Source organism: Mizuhopecten yessoensis, unplaced genomic scaffold (genome assembly GCF_002113885.1).
Source record: "Mizuhopecten yessoensis strain PY_sf001 unplaced genomic scaffold, ASM211388v2 scaffold7065, whole genome shotgun sequence".
Classification (NCBI taxonomy): domain Eukaryota; kingdom Metazoa; phylum Mollusca; class Bivalvia; order Pectinida; family Pectinidae; genus Mizuhopecten; species Mizuhopecten yessoensis.
The window spans coordinates 348,191-368,992 of record NW_018406863.1 but is presented as its reverse complement, the minus strand read 5'-3'; the positions used below and the strand labels follow the sequence as shown (position 1 = coordinate 368,992).

The 20,802-nt window shown below is 36.5% G+C and overlaps 1 protein-coding gene across 4 annotated transcripts in view; it reads right to left on the bottom strand.

Moving 5' to 3' along the window:
* The window catches only part of LOC110453033 (succinate--CoA ligase [ADP/GDP-forming] subunit alpha, mitochondrial-like), a 21,453-nt gene extending 1,857 nt beyond the window's left edge, over nucleotides 1-19,596 (bottom strand). Inside the window, exons 1-8 of one of the 4 annotated variants that reach the window (XM_021501851.1) lie at nucleotides 19,494-19,596; nucleotides 18,509-18,612; nucleotides 17,727-17,843; nucleotides 17,081-17,351; nucleotides 15,068-15,229; nucleotides 13,827-13,900; nucleotides 11,579-11,767; nucleotides 9,977-10,014 (exon numbers count right to left, since the gene is read on the bottom strand). In XM_021501851.1, coding sequence (XP_021357526.1) covers nucleotides 10,000-10,014; nucleotides 11,579-11,767; nucleotides 13,827-13,900; nucleotides 15,068-15,229; nucleotides 17,081-17,351; nucleotides 17,727-17,843; nucleotides 18,509-18,612; nucleotides 19,494-19,530 — 969 coding nt within the window. In that variant the 5' untranslated portion in view covers nucleotides 19,531-19,596 and the 3' untranslated portion in view covers nucleotides 9,977-9,999. The remainder of the gene's footprint in view (nucleotides 1-9,976; nucleotides 10,015-11,578; nucleotides 11,768-13,826; nucleotides 13,901-15,067; nucleotides 15,230-17,080; nucleotides 17,352-17,726; nucleotides 17,844-18,508; nucleotides 18,613-19,493) is intronic. The other 3 variants (XM_021501852.1, XM_021501850.1, XM_021501849.1) reach the window with 3 other exon arrangements.
* Nucleotides 19,597-20,802: the final 1,206 nt, after the last annotated feature.

Below are 20,802 nucleotides of genomic sequence, written 5' to 3'. Positions count from 1 at the left end.
CAAGGATGCTCCAGACTAAAGAAGGATAAAATCCCTTAATCCCGATGGTCGGATAAGGATTTTAAAGGTTTTACCTCTATTCTTCCTATTGTGCCCCGCCCTTCTGACCCCTGGGAGCCCACACCCACTGCTTATACAAAATTGAGTCAAATTGGCCCAAGGATGCTCCAGACTAAATCAGGATAAAATCCCTTAATCCCGATGGTCAGAGAAGGATTTTAAAGATTTTACCTCTATTTCTCCTATTGGGCCCCGCCCTTCTGCCCCCTGGGAGACAACACCCACTGCTTAAACAAAATTGAGTTCCCTTGGCCCAAGGATGCTCAAGACTAAATTAGGATAATATCCCTTAATCCCTATGGTAGAAGAAGGGTTATAAAGGTTTTACCTATATTTCCCCTATTGGGCCCCGTCCCTCAGGTCCCAGGGGGGCCACACCCACCGTTTATACAAAATTGGTTCCCCTTTACCCAAGGATGCTCCACACCAATTATGGACCAAATCCTTTCATTCCCACAGAAGAAGGATTTTAAAAATTTGTTATATTTCCCCTGTTGGGCCCGCCCCTCAGCCCACAGGGGGACCAGACCCACCGTTTATACAAAATTGGTTCCCCTTCACCCAAGAATGCTTCAGACCAAATATGGACCGAATCCTTTCATTCCTACAGAATAAGAAGGATTTTAAAGAATTTGCTATGTTTCCCCTATTTGGACCCGCCCCTCAGGCCCCTGGGAGGCCAGACCCACGGTTTATACGAAATTGGTTCCCCTTCACCCAAGGATGCTTCAGACCAAATATGGACCGAATCCTTTCATTCCTACAGAATAAGAAGGATTTTAAAGAATTTGCTATGTTTCCCCTATTTGGACCCGCCCCTCAGGCCCCTGGGAGGCCAGACCCACGGTTTATACAAAATTGGTTCCCCTTCACCCAAGGATGCTTCAGACCAAATATGGAACGAATCCTTTCATTCCTACAGAATAAGAAGGATTTTAAAGAATTTGCTATGTTTCCCCTATTTGGCCCCGCCCCTCAGGCCCCTGGGGTGCCAGACCCACGGTTTATACAAAATTGTTCCCCCTTTACCCAAGGATGCTTCAGACCAAATATGGAACAAATCCTTTCATTCCTACAGATGAAGAAGGATTTTAAAGAATATTTTGCTATGTTTCCCCCATTGGGCCCCACCCCTCAGGCCCCTAGGGGGCCAGACCCACGGTTTATACAAAATTAATTCCCCTTCACCCAAGAATGCTTCAGACCAAAAATTGGACCAAATCCTTTCATTCCTACAGAATAAGAAGGATTTTAAAGAATTTGCTATGTTTCCCCTATTTGGCCCCGCCCCTCAGGCCCCTGGGGGCCAGACCCACAGTTTATACAAAATTGTTCCCCCTTTACCCAAGGATGCTTCAGATTAAATATGGAACAAATCCTTTCATTCCTACAGAAGAAGAAGGATTTTAAAGAATTTGCTATATTTCCCCTATTTGGCCCCGCCCCTCAGCCCCAAGGGGGGCCACACCCATCATTTATACAAAATTTGTTCCCCTTCACATACAGTTTTTTTCATGAACATATAAAGTGTTTCAGCACCCATTGTGACATTTCGAATTTCAATAGGACAGAGGTGGTGGCGGTGTTTGACATAAATGGTGACACTTTTGATAATTCTTGCGATGACTATTTTGCCTTTGATTGTTTGTCAAAACAGTGAGAAATATGACTCTTAAAAGTTTGATTCATAAATGGAATATCAGTAGCTAGTGTTATATGATAGGGGTGTCACAATGTTACAATACAGAATGAATATATTGCGATACGTATCCCGATATATTGTCATAGGAAAGATATGTTCAATTTTATAATAAGTTGTCAGAATGTTATCTGACCAAATTTGGTCAAAATCTGCTCAGTCGTTCATGACTAGTAGCGCTTTAAAGGAAAAGTTGACGGTCGGACGATGGACGGATGGACGACGGACGCTGCGGTATGGCATAAGCTCACCATGGTCCTTCGGACCAGGTGAGCTAAAAATGTAGGAGAAAATCTCCGGATAAAAAAATCGAATACTGAAATAAACAAAGGGCAATAACTTTTACAAAAATTGTTGAATCAAAATTCTTTTCAAGGAAACACAACAACATATCATGATTACTTAGCCTACAAAGTTTCAAAGAGATCCGTTGAAAAATGTAGGAGGAGATTGCCAGACAAAAATCAAATACTGAAATGAACAAAGGGCAATAACTTCTTTTAATTCTTTTAATGGAGACATAACTTCATATCATGATTATAATGTACACCAAGTTTCAAAGAGATCGGTCAAAAAATGTAGGAGGAGATTGCCGGACAAACAAAAGTTTACGCCGGCTGGCCGAACAACGCCATACCATAATACTCCCGTCAAATTTGACGGGCGTATAAAAATACTATTTAATGTGTAGAGTAGCAAATTTTCTTAACTAGTTTGAATGTTTTAGTAGGACCAGGTGAGCTAAACAATAATGGCATGGAAGAATGAGGATTTGGGCTTCAAGTTGGTGTAAAGGCATAAAAACTAAATTTGACAAACAACATTAGTCTGTGTCACCTAGAAAATTAGATACAAATTTATGCATATATGCAACATGAACTCGAGTCATGGAATGACCGACAGCAGTTATTGTTGTAGTCAGAGTCTTAAATTATGACTAAAATGGTCACATAAACTTATGATTTGTCTCTTAAACAAAAATGATGTGTGCATTAAAAACAATCTGGTAGTTGTTATACATATGCTATACATATTCATGGTATGATAATTTCCTGTCCTCATTTAACTACATGTACACTTCAAGCATGTAGCTACATGATATGTTTGCACATTTTTATGTAATTTAAACGCTTTCCAGACATCAGTGTGATGAAATTTATAAGAAAGCAGTCCAAATGTGCATTTTCTATCGTTTATCTGTAATGAAATGAATCAAAACGTCTATGATAACATAAACAACATCATTTATCCCAGCCTATGGGCCACCGACTACTTTTACACAGTGCTAAAATGGATATATGCATCATATCTAATATCATTCTACTCCAGTAAATTAAATGATGTAATAAGTAATCGAAATATTACAATCACATAAACATAGGTCATCATGTATGTTTAACCTTGAAATTGGCCAGATATCTTTCAGAAAATAAAATTAAACATTTGTGCAAACAAAATATAATGAAATTTACGCGAAAATATTTTTAAGATCAGTGTGAGGAAAGATATTTATATAAATAAGAATTGATGAAAACTTGATTGAACCTTAGGTGTTTTCAATATAAAATCTCTTTAATAAACAAATTTCCAAAGCTAAAAGTCACAGAGTGTCTCTGCTGAACTTTGACACCTGAATACAGATCCATTTTTAATGCCCTAATTTAAACAAAAGGTTCAGTACATGGTTGTCGATGATTGCAGTTAGTTTTCCCTATGTTAACTCATTCATCCATGAAGACACATTTGAACTCTTCCAATTCAAAGGTTGGAATAGTTCATTATGAAATTTCAGGGGTGAATGACTTAAAGGCAACAGGTACAAGTCATGAAGTAGTTGTAGGTTTAAACCATGCGCATGCAGAAGAAGTTCAAATCAACCATCCCCCCATTTCTTTTAACAGTGACCTTTTTGTATTCTTCAATCATTATAACAGGAATTGCATATCTGTAGCTTTTGTTGCTATGGATCCATTTTAAGCAAAACTTAGTTATTTGAAAGACATGAGTAACAACATACTACAGAACTACATTGAATTCTTCTTGGTATCATATCTCAGAGAAAACATGATATAAAGTGAGACATGACAGAAAATATTTGGGCTCCTAAAACAGCCGCTCCATCAAGTACATTATTCTGTTAATGTTTACTTTTTCATAATTTTGAGAACCGAGTTTGATTAAAAGCACATCTGATTCTCATTACGTATACACTTCATCTGATAACAAAATGTCAAAAGTATGTGTCTGTCAACTTTGAAAAAAAACACCACTCATACCTATGAATAATTCCTATCTCTGATCCTGGTCCAAGGTGAGCTTATGTAGTATCATGACAACTGTCATACATTCATCAACCTTTTCATCTTAACATTTTAATGGATTTTGATATGAAAGGTGGAGATCAAAAACTGTACAAATGAACTGAATAACCCTTTTTGGAAGTAGTAAACTGATTATCAATAGGTTGCATAGGTATTTATAATTTTATGGGACTGAATACACGAATTTAGTGAGAACACTTCTGTCACATCAATTAGACAGTTGTAAACTATACAAGGCTCCATTCTATTATAATGAATGGATTTCATTGAAAGCAAATCAATGTTAGCCTTCATTTTTGGTATGCTTCAGAGTAAATATCCTGACCATAATGCATGAGAAGTGTTTTGAAAAGTAGGTCAATGTAATTCATTTGAACAAATATTATGCATGTAGTTGTTCATCCCAGCATGCTACTGGTCAAATAACGTGACCCTTGACATCAGGGTTATTTAGAAGAAATGGTTAAACAAGTATTATCCATGACTTTGAAAGTAGGTCAAGGCCATGCATTTGAACAAACTTAGTAGCCTTTCATCCCAGCATGCTATTAGCCACATATTATCACCCATTGCCAATGGATGGACTGGTAATTTTGTATTTAATCTTGCCTGGCTAAACTTAATGATTTTAAGAGTACATCAGCACAGAGTCACACCTAGCTATGATGCCTCTCATTTTTAACACCTTCTTATATGTCTACATGAATTACCACCAAGATATTTTTGGTCTTTCTTTTTTATGAACAATTCTTTTATATATGTACATCTCCTTTGATACCGTCAAACCTACATGAATCAAACCTCACATATTCAAATGTCTCCATGTGACTATCTAACAGCAAAGTCTGGATCTTTTTCCTTATATAATAGGGCTGCCACAATATATTGGAAAATGGGTATATTGCAGTACAAGGGTATATCGTAGCGTACCACAATACAGAGATGAAATATCGCTGTGTCGCAATAATTTTCAAAAACTTATTTTTATGTATCCGCTTGGTGTTTTACCTTTGCAAATCACTACAAATACAGATATGCCAATAAGCATACAAGCACTTTTGGTAAGGAAGCACTGCATGAAGTTTGAGTTTGATCGGTCCAAGGAAACTCAAGTCATCGCACCAAAAACAGATTTTTTATAGTAACAGTGACCTTGACCTTTGGACCTGAAAAGCAATCCCAAGCAAGCACTTTCGGTAAGGAGGGCAATGCATTAAGTTTGAGTTTGATCGGCCCAATGAAACTCAAGTTATCGCACGAAAACCTCTGTGCGGACGCCGTCGCCGACATAGCAATACCTATGTGTCACCAGCTTTTCGCAGGCGACACAAAAACAGGCTTTTAATAGTGGTGGGAATTAGTTGAAATTTTGTAATCGATGGTTGGTTTGATCCATATTATATATGATTAAGTCTGATAACAATCTGACAACTTATTATAAAATTGAACATATCTTTCCTATGACAATATATCGGGATACGTATCGCAATATATTCATTCTGTATTGTAATATTTATCGGGGTACACACTTTGCATATTGTGACACCCCTATTATATAACACTAGCTACTGATATTCCATTTATGAATCAAACTTTTTAAAGGGGCATGACAGTGAAGCAACTTTATTTTTTGTCTTTTTTTTTTCAAATTCTGCATTAACATATCAAGTGAGACTCCTTATGGAAAATAACGATCGGATTTGGCTGAAATAGATTCATAAAAATGATTAAATCTAAGAACTTCATCAGTATTTCTACCTGTCTGACCAACGTTTTGTTCAGGGATTTTCTTTTACTAGCGCATGCGCATAGCACACCATTTCTTTGTTAACAAAATGACTGGCCGTGTGAAGTAAGCGAAAGAAAAGTGTTGTACCGTGTCAGCTACGAAACGAAAAGTTGCCAAATGGTCAAAACATAGCGCAAGGAGAACGTTACAGAATCATTATTGCAGGTGGGCAGTATTCAAAGGAGAAAATAACTGCCGTAGAAGTTATTACGGTGCATGTATTCTTCCGGATAGCCGGTTAAGCTGAAATAGAATCGACAGAAATGCTAGCGCTTTTTATGTTAAGAATAAATATCTAAAACCATTAAGCTCGCTAGTATCTTTGTCTGAAATTGAACACAGATGAACTTATTTTAATATGTTAATGGGCATGTATTGGAGAGAGTTTGCTTTGTGTTTCTATAATTATACAGTGGTTTATGTGAAAGGAAGGGATAAGTGACTGGTTAGTTTGATTTTTCCATGAGGCCTTCCAAGGGATAACTGTTGTGATGGTCCAGGGCGTATTTTCTGGGTCACCGAGATATGTGTTATCGAAGTCCGTGGATTTACATAATTTATAATATTACCGGGTTCAATAAAATGGTACGATTAATTATACTAATATGAATACCTGGCCTCCTCTGCCCCGGCAACATATAAAAAAAAATCCGAAAGGTTTGTCCCTTGGTGTAGGGAAGGTTTTAGCCCCAGCCACATTCCGGTACTAAATTCAATATATATTTAAATACCGGTATATCTACTTTATGTTTATGCCTATTATCATTATTGATATTAATTGTAAATGTATGACGGGAGAAGGCTGTGATAAATAGTAAAAAACTTGTGCCCCATCCCTTGTTTAATTTTATTGGCAACAAATTTATGTTTAAAGCTAAATAAATTTAAATTCTGAATATTGGCAAGTGTGCAATTAACTTCTAATGATGAATAATTACTGTTCAATAAGTTTGAATACGGACTTTGAAATCATATAACTTGGTTTCATAGTGCGGAAAGAAGTTGCAGTTGCCTGACGGCCCCTCTCTGGAGGCCTCTTTGGAAACCGTTTCATCTCCCTCGCACCACGTGTTACAGCCTAGTTAGGTGACGTTATCGACGCTTTTTTTAGCAGGGCTTTCCCGAACAATTCAAGTGGTCAAACTGGGCATTTGGAACGGACTATGAATATGGGGATAGCGTGGTAACATAAGTGGAAGTGCATACAATACACACATTCAATAATAAAAAAAAAAAACGCCTTTTCATGTGATGTCCCTTTAAGAGTCATATTTCTCACTGTCTTCACAAACAATCAAAGTCAAAATATTCATCGCCAGAATTATCAAAAGTGGCACCATTTATGTCAAACACCGCCACCACCTCTGTCCTATTGAAATTCGAAATGTCACAATGGATGCTGAAACACTTTATATGTTCATGTAAAAAACTGTATGTGATGATGCTATAATACTACAGATGAATACCTACAGCATGTGATAGGTTTCTTTATGAAGTTTCATCAGACCAAAATATGTCCGTCACTTTAAGCATATAAAAGGATTTAGTGTCCCCTTATTAAAATGCAGAAGCAGAACCGGACAAATCCTACTTGTTTATATATTTTTAGTAGAAGTTAGCAGTGTTTGTATTTAATAGCTCTTGTGTTCTGTAACAGTAGTGTAAATATAATGTTAGTTGTATCATTTCATTCACTTGTTTAGTGCTGACTTAAACAGATCTAGATGAAACTTTTTAAAGAAAAAAATGTATACATGTAGGTATGTATGTATGTATATTAATGAAAACAAGAGGCCCAGATGGCCTGTATCGCTCACCTGGATACCTATGCAATCATGGCAAACTATTCTCCAAATTAGATCAAGGGAATATGCCAGACCCCAAGGCCAATCCTTGTAGCATAGCTATATTAGATTTTTCATGCCCAGCAATTTTATGTATGGTTATGGGGTGGGGATCTCAACTGTTTCGAAGCTTTGACTCAGAAACTAGGTCCCTATAGTTGTGGCCAGACCCCAGGATCGATTCTAATATTGTGACTGCATTTGTCTCTTTTTTTCAAGCATTTGTATATATAGTTTTGGGGTGGGGATCTCAACCGTTTCAAAGTTATGACCCAGGGGCCAAGTCTGCAAGGGTGGGGCAGACCCTGGGATCAATTCTAATGTCATGACTGCATTCGTCTCTTTATGCCCAACAATTGTATATATAGTTTTGGGGTGGGGATATTAACCATTTCAAAGTTATGACCCAGGGGTTAAGTCTCCAAGGGTGGGGCAGTCCCCAAGGCCAACCTGGAAGCATATGTGCAATCATCTCTTTATACTCAGCAATTGTATATATACGGTTATAGGGTGGGGCTCTCAACTGTTTCCAAGCTGTGACTAAGAAACTAGGTCCCTAGGGGTTCGGTCAGACCCCAGGGTCTATTCTGATATCATGATTGCATTCGTCTCTTTATGCCCAGCATTTGTATATATAGTTTTGGGGTGGGGATCTCAACCGTTTTAAAGTTATGGCCCAGGGACTATGTCTCCAAGGGTGGGGCCAGACCCTAGGGACATCCTGGAAGCAAATGTGCATTCTTCTCTTTATACTCAGCAATTGTATATATGGTTATATGGTGGGGATCTCAACCATTTCCAAGTAATACATTTTATTGGCCCCACCCCTTAGCCCGGGGGGTCAGCCCCACCATTTGTACAATTTTGAATCCCTGCCTCCCATGAATACTTCCGACCAAATATGATCAATATCCATGGCATAGTTCTGCAGAAGAAGTCATTTATAGCAATATAACCAAATTGCCCCCTTTTGGCCCCGCCCCTCAGCCCCCTGGGGGGTCAGCCCAACCGTTTGTACAATTTTGAATCTCCACCACCTAGAGATGCTTCCAGTCAAATAAGGTTGATATCCATCACTTAGTTCCAGAGAAGAAGTCACTTAAAGCAGTATAGCCAAATACCCTTTTTGGCCCTGCCCCTCAGCCCCCTGGGGGGTCAGCCACACCATTTGTACAATTTTAAATCCCTGCCTCCCAGGAATGCTTTTGATCAAATATGATTGATATCCAGTGCACAGTTCTACAGAAGAAGTCGTTTGTAGCAATATAGCCAAATTGCCCCCTTTTGGCCCCGCCCCTAAGCCCCCTGGGGAGTCAGCCCCACCATTTGTACAATTTATAATCACCACCACCTAGGGATGCTTCCAGTCAAATATGGTTGATATCCACTTCTTAGTTTCAGAGAAGAAGTCGCTTAAAGCAATATGGGCAAATTGACCCCTTTTGGCCCCGCCCCTCAGCCCCCTCGGGGGTCAGCCCCATTTTTTGTACAATTTTGAATCCCCACCACCTAGGGATGCTTCCAGTCAAATTTAGTTTAATTCCAACCAATGGTTAAGAAGAAGAAGTCGTTTAAAGAAATTGTTGACGTACGGACGGACGGACAGACGGACGGACGCCATGGTATGGCATAAGCTCACCTTGGTCCTTCGGACCAGGTGAGCTAATAAAAAAATAAAATAAAAATTGCACTCCCTTTTATTATGTATGTATGTATTTATATATGTATGTATGTTACTGAAAATAATAGTTATTATTTTCTAATAGCACTTATCTTACATTTATTCGTTATACTGTTGCCTGGTTCAGATTTTTATTATTAAGTATAAAATAAAATATGAAAGATTCCATGAAATAACCGAATATCTATCTAGATCTGTGTTCAATGACTAGCGCTTTACAGTATACATGATAACAAGCAAATAAGGAGGAAGTAGGGTAGGCATAGGCAAGGAACAGTAACTCTTAACAACAAACATGGACCAATTTGTTAATTGCTTTCCAAACGTTTCAATCATTTTGGTCAAGGTTTTCATTTATGAAATAGAGATGGACTGCGTGATTTGATGGTACTATCTGACAAGACTTGGATAGGATTTTCAAGGCTTGCATCAACATTTACAAGTCTAAAAAGTCTTCATCCATGAAATATGAATTGTAGAAATAGACTAACTGGTTTGACTGTATTAACAAACAGGCCCATGTACAAAATTCTAAACAGATGCATAAGAAGGGAAATAACTCTAAAATGGCAACAAACTCACCTACCACTTACAATTAATCACTGCTATTTTTTCATAGCCTGCACAAAATAAAATTAATTTTAATACCTGCTGCTATAATAGTTTTTAATATATGTTACATTAATGAATCCCAATATATATTTTTATGAGCCAAACTATCTAATTTAGTATCATTCTGAAGAAGTTTTACATACTAAACTTGTTCTTTTTCAAATCTGGTCAATTCATAATTAGCATAAGTGGAACATTTATTATGATTTTGCTATAATTTCTGCCAACTATTTTTCAAACCTTGTACTCATCTTTTCGAGTATACACACCATGCAGACTTTTGCTGATGAAGTAGGTCCTCCCTTGTGACATCACATTCCAGATGGTATGATTTGCGTACTTTTTTGTATAAAGAGATGTGGGATCGTTTTTATTATTCTGTGTTATTGAATTTATAATTCATTTATGTACCCAGGGTAACTATAATGTGCAAATCATAAAGTGTGTACACATTTCATTTATTTATTCATTTTTCTTTTTGCACATTTTTTGTTTTATTAAATCATGATGTTATAATGATTTAAGATGGGGTTTTTTGTCTGGGAAATATTAATATTAATTAGGCAAAACGGATATTGTTTTTACATATCTACCCCTGTAAATTGATTAAATATCACTATATACAGATGTTGTATGTACTCTCTGCCCCAAAACTTTTTTCTAAGATAATTAAAAAAAAGAAATGCAATTTGTATCATAATAATAAGGCATATCTGTCCCCACTCAAGGTCAGTTTGGCTTAGGATATTTTGTTCTTGATATACAATATTGTATTGATTAATATATATATGCTAGTTGTATTGACTGTATCAAATTGTATATCTATGTACTGTAAAGCGCTTTAGAGTGGCTTATGTTAGCTAGATAGGGCGCTATATCAAATGTTGTATATTATTATTATTATTATTATATCTTTGTTCAAAAATTAATTTAGATAGCCATGTATTTTATGGACTTTTCCTTTCTCTTGAGACAATATTTTAGTGACTGAAAAAAAAGGTTGTACCCATAACTCTGGATAGGACTAGTAATATATCAAGAATTCTAGTATTTTTTGTTGTCCAAGAAAGATTTAATGTATTACTCAAATAACATTGTATATCTATTAATAATAAAAAATAAATATATGCTTACAAAACATCTCAACTTATGTACATTGAGATTCTGTCTACACAATACTTTTGTAATGAAAGTTTGATAGAGGAATGTATTTTATTAACAGAAATGTATGACCCAATTGTCATTTCATCTGAAACGTTGGGGCAAGAGGGTCCATGTCTCCATACCATAGTTGGAAAAGGAATTTTGGTAGACGTGTGTATCACTGACTTTTTCTTTTTTGTCTTTAGACTATGTTTTTATGACTTAAAGAGTTAAAAAGAATGTGTCAAGTATTAATCAAGGGAGGACCTACCTTAAATAAAAAAGAAATACAATGATTCTTTAAAGCAAATCATTAAACAAACTGAAATGATTAAATAAAAGAATCACATAAAACTGTGTTACAGAAATGAAGCTTCACTGATCATGTGAGATGTACTGTACAGATACTCTGTGATCTTTTTCACTTACCTGGAGCATTGTGGTGCCTAGTTGAGCAGGAGACATGCTCACATGAACACCTGCAGATTTCAGGGACTCAATTTTCTCTTCTGCACCTCCCTTGCCCCCGGCAATGATAGCTCCTGCATGACCCATGCGACGGCCAGGTGGCGCTGTCAGGCCAGCGATAAAAGACACTACGGGCTTAGCGTTGGGTCCCTGAAAATTAATACATGCAGATAAAAGATACTACTGGCTTAGCATTGGGTCCCTGAAAACTAATACATGTAGTGATTTTTTTCACTTCATACCAACATACTGCCAACTTTTTGAAATTTCTATGGGGGAGATTCTGCACACTCAAAATTAAAACCTAAATAAAATATGTGTATACATCCCCTTTAGACAAAATAACCCTTTAAAAGACAGTTTGATTTGTTCTTTTAGATGAAATTATCTTAGAATATAGGAAAATAGTTTAGCAAATTCATTGGTTGAAAATGCTAAATTTAAGGGTTCAAAATCGAGGGTCTCCCTCCTAAATAGGAAGAGTTGGCAAGTATGTACCAATACTGCATAGTACCATAGATTGATATATCAGGACCTGTGTAACAAAATGGCAATTAACAATAAAAGTAAAGAATTACTAAGGTATTTTACTATTTATTGAATCAATCAGTTGAATACCTTCAAGAAAGCAGTGTGTTGTTTAAGGTAAATGGCAGGGAATGAAAGGCCGAGATGTGTGTTTAGTGATCAGCTGTCGGGGAAACATAAAACATCTAGGCTGCATTTCTTTGTCACAATCCAAACGGTTGAACCGTTTGGACCAGAGTTGTTCATTTATGAAATAATGTTGTACCTAGTAATCTGATACTGCTTTCAGACAAACCTTGGCAAAGCCTTGCAAGGCCTGTATAAATATTTGCAGGTCTGCCTGGATTTATACTGAAAAATGTTACATTTAAAAACAGACAGACGGGCTGAGCCTGGTATGCACAAGGGGTCCTATTGTTATGATGGTCTTCAGGAACATACATTCGTCATCTGCTCAGACAGGACAAGTAATATGAGTAGGCAGAGGCAAATCTACTGTAAACAAAGGAGATTATAGTGTTACATTGGGGGTAGTTTATGCAGCGATTCCAGTGATACTTCATTACGTTGTCCAGGGCATGTCAGTATTTTAAACATGTTCAAGTGGTTGATAAAAACCAATGACTGTGTGTTTTGGGGGAAGTATAAGAATAGTTTCAAGACGTGTGGAAAATGAGTGAAACAGATAGGGTCAGCCACTAATAGGAGCACGGCTCTGGCTCAGGACCTTTTCCTTAGTTGTTTTATTGGAACTGTGTTGATGAGTGACACCGGGATGTTACATAGCCGCCAAGGCCATAGATACACCTGGCATTACAAATGAACAGCATGACCATACTTGCCAACTCTGCCTATTTAGGATAGAGACTCCTGATTTTGGACCGTTAAATTTAGTATTTTTAGGCAGTGAGCTTGCTAAACTATTCCTGTATTCTAAGATCTTATGATTTCACAAGAACAACTCAAATACGTAATTTTTAAGGGCTATTCTGTCTCTAGGGGGAAAATACATACATTTCATTTATGTTTTAATTTTGAGCATGCAGAATCTCCCCCAATGGAAATTTCAAAAAGTTAGCAAGTATGCATGACTGAGCGTTACAACTATCACAATGCATTCATCAGGATTGTCTAACAACTTTTACCTCAGTACATCATATTTGCCTAGGACTGTCGTACTTCATAAGTGATGTTCTATTAACAAAATAATTCCAAACAGGCATCATCCCTGCTGGAAGCCAGATGTATACAATATAGTCATGAGGGAAGGTTTATGTTAGATGACATAAGTGTGTGTTAAGATAGTTTGTCACATAGGCCAGAACATGTATAACATCTCATGGTGTTCATCATGACACCACAATGAGGCCAATAGGAATTTTTGTTTTTTTAATACAGTAAATCTTTTTTTTTCATGAGAGCAAAAAATATTTCTTAAATATGATCATTCTTCAAACAACGTTTTCACAATAATTTGTAATTGTAAAAAGAAAAAGTTCAGTCTAAAAAGTTTCAAAATAAATATGGTGGACATTTTTAACTTCATGCAATAGACCCTCTTTGTGATTCAACACCTATTATAAACTATCTTGTGAAAAAAAAAGAGTAATTTCAGTAGATGTAATAATTACACACCACGTATACCTACAGAGTAGAAATTGTACTCTATGCAAATACTTACAGAATTGAAGTTTTTAAGATATTCAGCTGCCTTTTCTTCTGCCTGGCCTCCAATCTCACCAATCAGCACAATACCTGGATAATACATAAAGGGAAACAACTTATACAAAGCACTGGAAATTTGTATCCAAGTTTCTGAAGAGAAAACTCTTCAGAGCCGGAGGTCTTGTCCAATAAGACATGGTTGAGGTACTGATGTACTGAATATGTTTTACATTTCAGAAAATCAGGGGTCGACACTAACACTAGTCTGCTAGTCCTGGACTAGTAGATTTCCGCAAAGACTAGTGATTCACCTAACCTTACTGGTCCTTTGGACTTGTGAAAAATATGATTATACAATAAATATGTACATTTTTAAAATTTAGAAAGCTGCTTAAAATAAGATATATTGCATGATAATTGTCAAATTTTCCAAAAACTATTTTTATGGCAGTAGTTATTTTAAGTCCCCCACAGTCGATTACTTACAATGTTTCGTGCTGTTGATCGTGATGATTCCTTATCAGGAAATCTTTGACTAGTTACATTAACTAGTACATAATCTATTCAACATGTCCTGTGGACTACCAAGCAAAAATAGTTACTGTCTAACCCTAGAGATTTATGTTTTTTGGAAGTTGAATTACAGGGTTATTCTATAATTGATGGACTATAATAATTAATTTTATTGGGGGAATTAGAGACACCTGTCTAACCCTATTAACGTCATGTACACCCCACTTTATACATCTATATATTTATATGCATATGGCTATAAATGCCTTTTTTACCAGATGAAAACATTCTGATTTGTATGCCTTGTTTATTTACTATATTGACAACTGTCACTGTAGGAATACTGTACTAATATTGATGTGATTTAAAGCGCATTACAGTAACTTTGAAAATTATATAGGGCACTATACAAATGCTGTATATTTTTTATTTATTATCATATTTTTCTGACAACAAGCTCATGCCCGGTAATAAGCCCACCCATATCTACCTACTTTATATCAGAGACAGTGTACATGTGTTGGCCCTTTAGACTTCTTACAGGATCAACACAGTAATATATTCTATGCAGCAAAACTAAATTCAGGTCTAACAAGCATATACATGTATACTTAATCATCAAATAAATCAGTTTCAATATTTTTTGGGCGGTTGACCTCTAAAAGAGTGTATCGCCCCCCCTCTTCCATATGAATTGAATTAAGGAACAACCCTTATGTAAAGTGTCCACTCATTTGTATGTACCTTCTGTGGCAGGGTCATTCAGGAAGACTTCGAGGCAGTCAATGAAATTTGTACCATTAAATGGATCACCACCAATACCAACACACAGCGTTTGGCCTAGTCCAGCTTGAGTGGTCTGGTGCACGGCCTCGTAGGTAAGAGTGCCTGAACGCGACACAATACCTACAACACAGACAGCAAAGTCAATCATCTTCACATCAAAACATAACATTTAATGTTAAGGGGATATTGGATAAGGAAGTAAGGTTGTCAACCCTTAAATTCTGGCATCTGCATTCTGGAACAGTCTCTAGTTTGCCCCTGGCATCTGGAAATACTATTTAAGTTCTAAACAAAAAATACTTAAATTATACTGTCAAAACAGCTTACCATATACCACATCTATGCATACAGATAACTTTGTCTAAATTGCCAAAAATCTGATGTACGATAAGGGGGTTGGAAACGCCTTTTTGATACGACAACAAACCTTTAAACTTGCCTAAAACAAAAACCATTCATTTCGAATGGACAAGTTTTTGTAATTGCTAACAAAATGTAAACAGTGACACTAATCAAAGTCTGGTCTATGTAAAGCTCTGTTTCAGCAGGTTACACTGTACACTACACATGTATTACTATTAGACAATTGCTAATACAACAGGAAACTATAATTATGTCAGTGTGACATTAAGCCGCTCACCACTTTAAATTTAATTGCTTCAGTAACACGTTGAGCATCAATATCTACCATAATACCTCAGACATGTGTTCTGTATTCTGCTTATTGAAAATCAGGTCATGTGATGATGGTGTCTTTGGAATTTCCAAAATCAATCACCACTTAAATGATGCGTTAAAAACATTTCTCACTCTCCTCTTTTTTCACCCTCTCTTGTGACGCATACCATTGTTGTAATTTTCATTAATAAGCATCCTCTAATGATGTGACATGACCATTTACATGCAGAATGGCAATCGGTGAATGAGAAATAAAGAATAGGTGCATTTTGTGCTTGTGAAATGAAGGATAATTAACAGTAGTGGGAAAACATGCATGGAGAAAAGAGGCATTGTACTCCTTTTATTTTTTATTATTTTTTTATTCATATTAATAATAATTATTAATATATGTAGTGACTTTATTTACTGTCATTGAATAAACAATTGATCACAAAATCTCACAATTGTTCTTGGAATATATTTAACTTATATTTCTCAATGCGACTTATTTCCCTTACACCGGATTGGATAATATTTTGATGGCGCAAATTCTTGTCAAACAGCAGCAGCAGTTGTGTCATGTTCTTAAATTGTTACATTTTCATAAATAAATACACCAGAAAAAGCATGCTGTGTTACAGAAATGTTTGATAAGCATACACAGTTTACATATCGTCTCGTCTCAAGAGCCACATCCGTGGTAGCCATGTTGGTTTTTTACTGTTATCAGCCTAAGCACGATATGTCATATTACGTTCCCGTTTGAAACATCAAAATAGAGGTTATACTTCATCACTCAAACGGTTTATAAGTATATTTATTTACTTCTTCCTTGTACATACAGACATTCTTCACATGTGCTTTCTCGAACCAGAGTCACGAAAACAAACACTCCTCAGATCTCAATCCGAGTTGCTAAAACGCTCAAACCCAGTGCACAAATTTCACCACCACAACACTCGTAGAATGCACCGGAGTTAAACATTTTGTTTGGAGAAGAGTATCAGAAGACTTAATGTAACCCACAGGTGAGTGTCAGAGATTCTACTTTCTATTTACGATAACGTAACTTTATAGCGGAAGCATGCAAGACTAAATTATGCGCAAGCACCCTGAACAGAAGTGGGTCCGTCATTTCGTTCTCTGGACAGAATCAATAAGCCGCTCAGCTCTCTCGCCAAGAGCGGCTTAAAAAGGTTCAAAATATTAAAATTAACTCCAGTATATAATATGTACTGAAATCTTTAAAATCATTTGGATACATATTCAGAAAACTCCCCCTTAGATTAATTGATTGTATGCATGACTGACCTATTTTTCCTTTTTGATGAATGTGACCTGGCATAATTCCTATTTTACACTCGCCAGGCCTAATTATTCCAGGACAGTTTGGGCCGATGAGACGAGATTTATTCTGGCGTAGAAGTTTGTGTTTTACCCGGACCATGTCTTGTTGTGGGATACCTTCTGTGATACAGACAATGAGAGGAACCTCAGCATCTATAGCATCCACCAGGGCCTGGCCGGCCATTTTGGGAGGCACATACACTACTGAAGCATCAGCATTAGTTGCTTCCATCGCCTGCAATATGAGATGGATTCAAAAATGCATTTTTTTCGTACTTAAAATCACATAGGCGAATAAATTTATGTCTTGTTTATCCAGTGAATTTTATTAATTAGACATGAGGAAGGGAGTTTTTTTTTCACTCTTTATTGTACTAAATTTGTCTATATTGTCTTTTGAAATAAAGAAATTTTACCCTGGATTAATAACAAATTTAGCACATGTATTGTAGAGACAGGACAGATACCAATGCAAATAAATTAAATATACAGGCAAACAACCTACATATTTTCTGTCATCATTTATGTTTGATTTACTACCTTGATCGAGTTTGCAGTGCAAACTTGATATAGTTTGAAACTGTCATTTTTAACAAGAATGCCATATTACCTCTTTTGTAGAGTTAAATACCGGTAATCCCAGATGGATTTGGCCCCCTTTACCAGGTGAGACACCACCAACCATTTGTGTTCCATATTCTATAGCTTGCTGACTATGAAAAGTACCCTGAAAAACAAACAGCAAGAAGTATTTTACTAAAAAAAAATGTTGATGCCAAAAGATTTGTTTAACATATGATTAAACCAGTAAGCTTCTTTGATGTAACCGAATATAAGAGGCTCAGATGGCCTGTATCGCTTACCTAGATACGCCAAGTGATCATAGTGAAAGTTATATATTTGCAAATATTTCTATATTTTGTGATACCATCTTAACACCCAGAGAGTCAACATCCTTTCGTTACATTTGTTTACATGCTCTGAAAAGCCTAGGAGCTGGTAACCAGTCTACCAGGGGAGCTACAATTAAGCTTCCTTTACACAACAATTGTTCCACAGATTTTAAGAGGATGTTCATTGCAAAGTTGGATGCAATCTGCATATATATTTGATACGTGATTATAGGATGGAGATTTCAAACTTGTATTTGCTATGACCCTGGGACTATATAACCAGTCCTATGGAGCTGGCAGGACCCAGGAGTGTTCACTTCTCCGTGCCCATGGCAGCTAGTAAGCACACATGTAGCTATAGGTTAAGGATCTCAACAGTTTTCAAGTTATTACCAAATGCCTGGTACCCAGGGGCAGTGTCTGACCATTGGGGCATTCAAAGTAGGATGGGTGTATCAATCTCTTCATGCCTAGCAATTTTAATGCTTTCAATTCTTACCTGTTTCCCTGTAAATCCCTGACATATGACTTTCGTGTTTTTGTTGATGGCCAAATTGCCTCTTGTGCCAGTGTAACAGTGTCTTATACCAACCCTGGCAGCAACTGAAAGAACAAGAAATCCTCAGTAATTATATTTAATTATCACAACACATCATGTATAATTATTGAACAGAGGTAATTATGTTTACGAGTGTAGTGGTTGGACCCTGGACCACTGGTTAACTTCAGATAATATGATGCTCGGTTGAATAAGCTTCAGGAGAACTCTCACTAGCCAACCGAAGTCAGTAAGAATGTCAAAGTGGCTACTACCGGTATTTCCCCCCCCCCCCCCCCCGTTTTCCTCCACCATGAAAACAACATTGTTCCCTTAGCAGCGTTGTAAATAAAGATTATTTATTATTTATTTACCATGAACCCCTCAGACTTTAATTTCTGTACTTACAGGCTATGGGCATGACAACATGAAAATAGATTGTGGATTTAATATACTCCCCTACCCCTGTATTTCTTTGTATTTTGTCAAAAAGTTTGTCAAACATATAAACGTGAGAATAACAAGGTCTGGGTAATAATACAAATTACTTTTTATGAAAAAAATATTAGTTTGTAGTTATCCGGATCCGGGGATTGAAATGTAATACAGGACGTCTATCTTCACTTCAATTTTTATTGATTAAAATTATTCTGAATTGAAGATCGGCCACGTGCAAATTGTAGGAGAGTTTCGCCATAGTTAACAGATTACCACATATTTGCCAAACACATCGTACTGAAGTTGTATATAGGTCATGCAAGATAAGTTTGACCGGTGTCTGCTGTAGGTCAAATGTGAACACATGGAATTGATGGCAAATGGCGTGTACTGGGACTTTATGCTCTATTGTTGCATTAACGGATGGAGAGTGACAAGTGGCTATATTGAGATTCAGTGTAATAAGCCACTATATTTCAAGTTTAAAAGCCAAACGATATAACCTTACCCACTATTGGGCTAAACACTCTGCTGGTCGCCGCCATGTTGAAACGGTGTGACTAGTGTAATTTGAAGATATTTTTTCGGACATTATTTTCCGGAAATCTCGCGCCTTCTATAAAAACGTTCAATAACTGTCTTAAACGAATGTATAGTATCAGGGAAAGGGTTAGTAAAACTTACTAATCAGTTTTACTTAAGGAACTCTACTTATTTTACCACGGACATAACATTAACACACATGATACGTAACGTGTTATATAACGTTAACTTATATACGAAATCGTGGTTGCGGAAACCAATGACACAAGGATAATATGTATATTTTATTTTACAAAATAGTTAATTGGGGTCTTAGTGCACAGACAAGGAATTATATAGATCCGTGAGTTTAAGTAAGTATCCAGTTTGGAGTGAGCTGTACTCAACTTGAGACCGGTGTAAGGTTCCTAATGACTGGTAAGGGTAGGCCTAGCTACTCACACCTCCTAAATCTATATACTGGATACTTCTAAACATTTTCTTCAGGTTGGTAAGTAGGGATTATGAAAAGTTCTCTTTTACACAACCAATACAATTTTCTATGTGACGTTTCGATGATTAGTACGATATGTACACTGTCACCTTCATCAGACAAATGACCAGTAAAGCGCACAATAATTTATTTTACAAATATCAATCAGGGTTCTTACCAGGCCACTCCACCGTATTCCAACTTTTGGAAATCTACCATAGTATTGTCTCTGCTCTGGACAACCAACAAGACTGTTGTATAGTCTTTTGTGATCTATCCAAAGCTTTTGATAGGGTATGGCATATGAAATTGTTGTACAAATTAGAAAAGGTAATATTTTGAATTGGTTAAAAAGTTACTTATTAGATGGAAAACATTGTTAACAGATCCTGTCAATCAAACTCATTAACCTATCAGCAGGAGTGCCCAGGGATCAGTACTGGGTCCTCTCTTATTTCTTATATAGCTGAAAATATGATAAATATAAGCAGATTATTCGCTGATGACACATCCTTGGGTAAATCATCTGCAACCACCGGAGAGATGGAAACTTGTATAAATCATGATCTATCTATTTTGGAAAATTGGTCAAAGAAATGGTTAATGAAATTCAATGCAGAAAAAACAAATATGATCTTTATTTCAAAAAGACGAAATACTAAATTACCTGATATTGTATTTCAAAACATTACTTTAACATTCGTTCAACATCATAATCATTTAGGTCTTAATTTCTCCAGTGATGGCAGATGACCGGTCATACCATATTGACTGTATTGCCAAGTCAGCATACACAAAACTA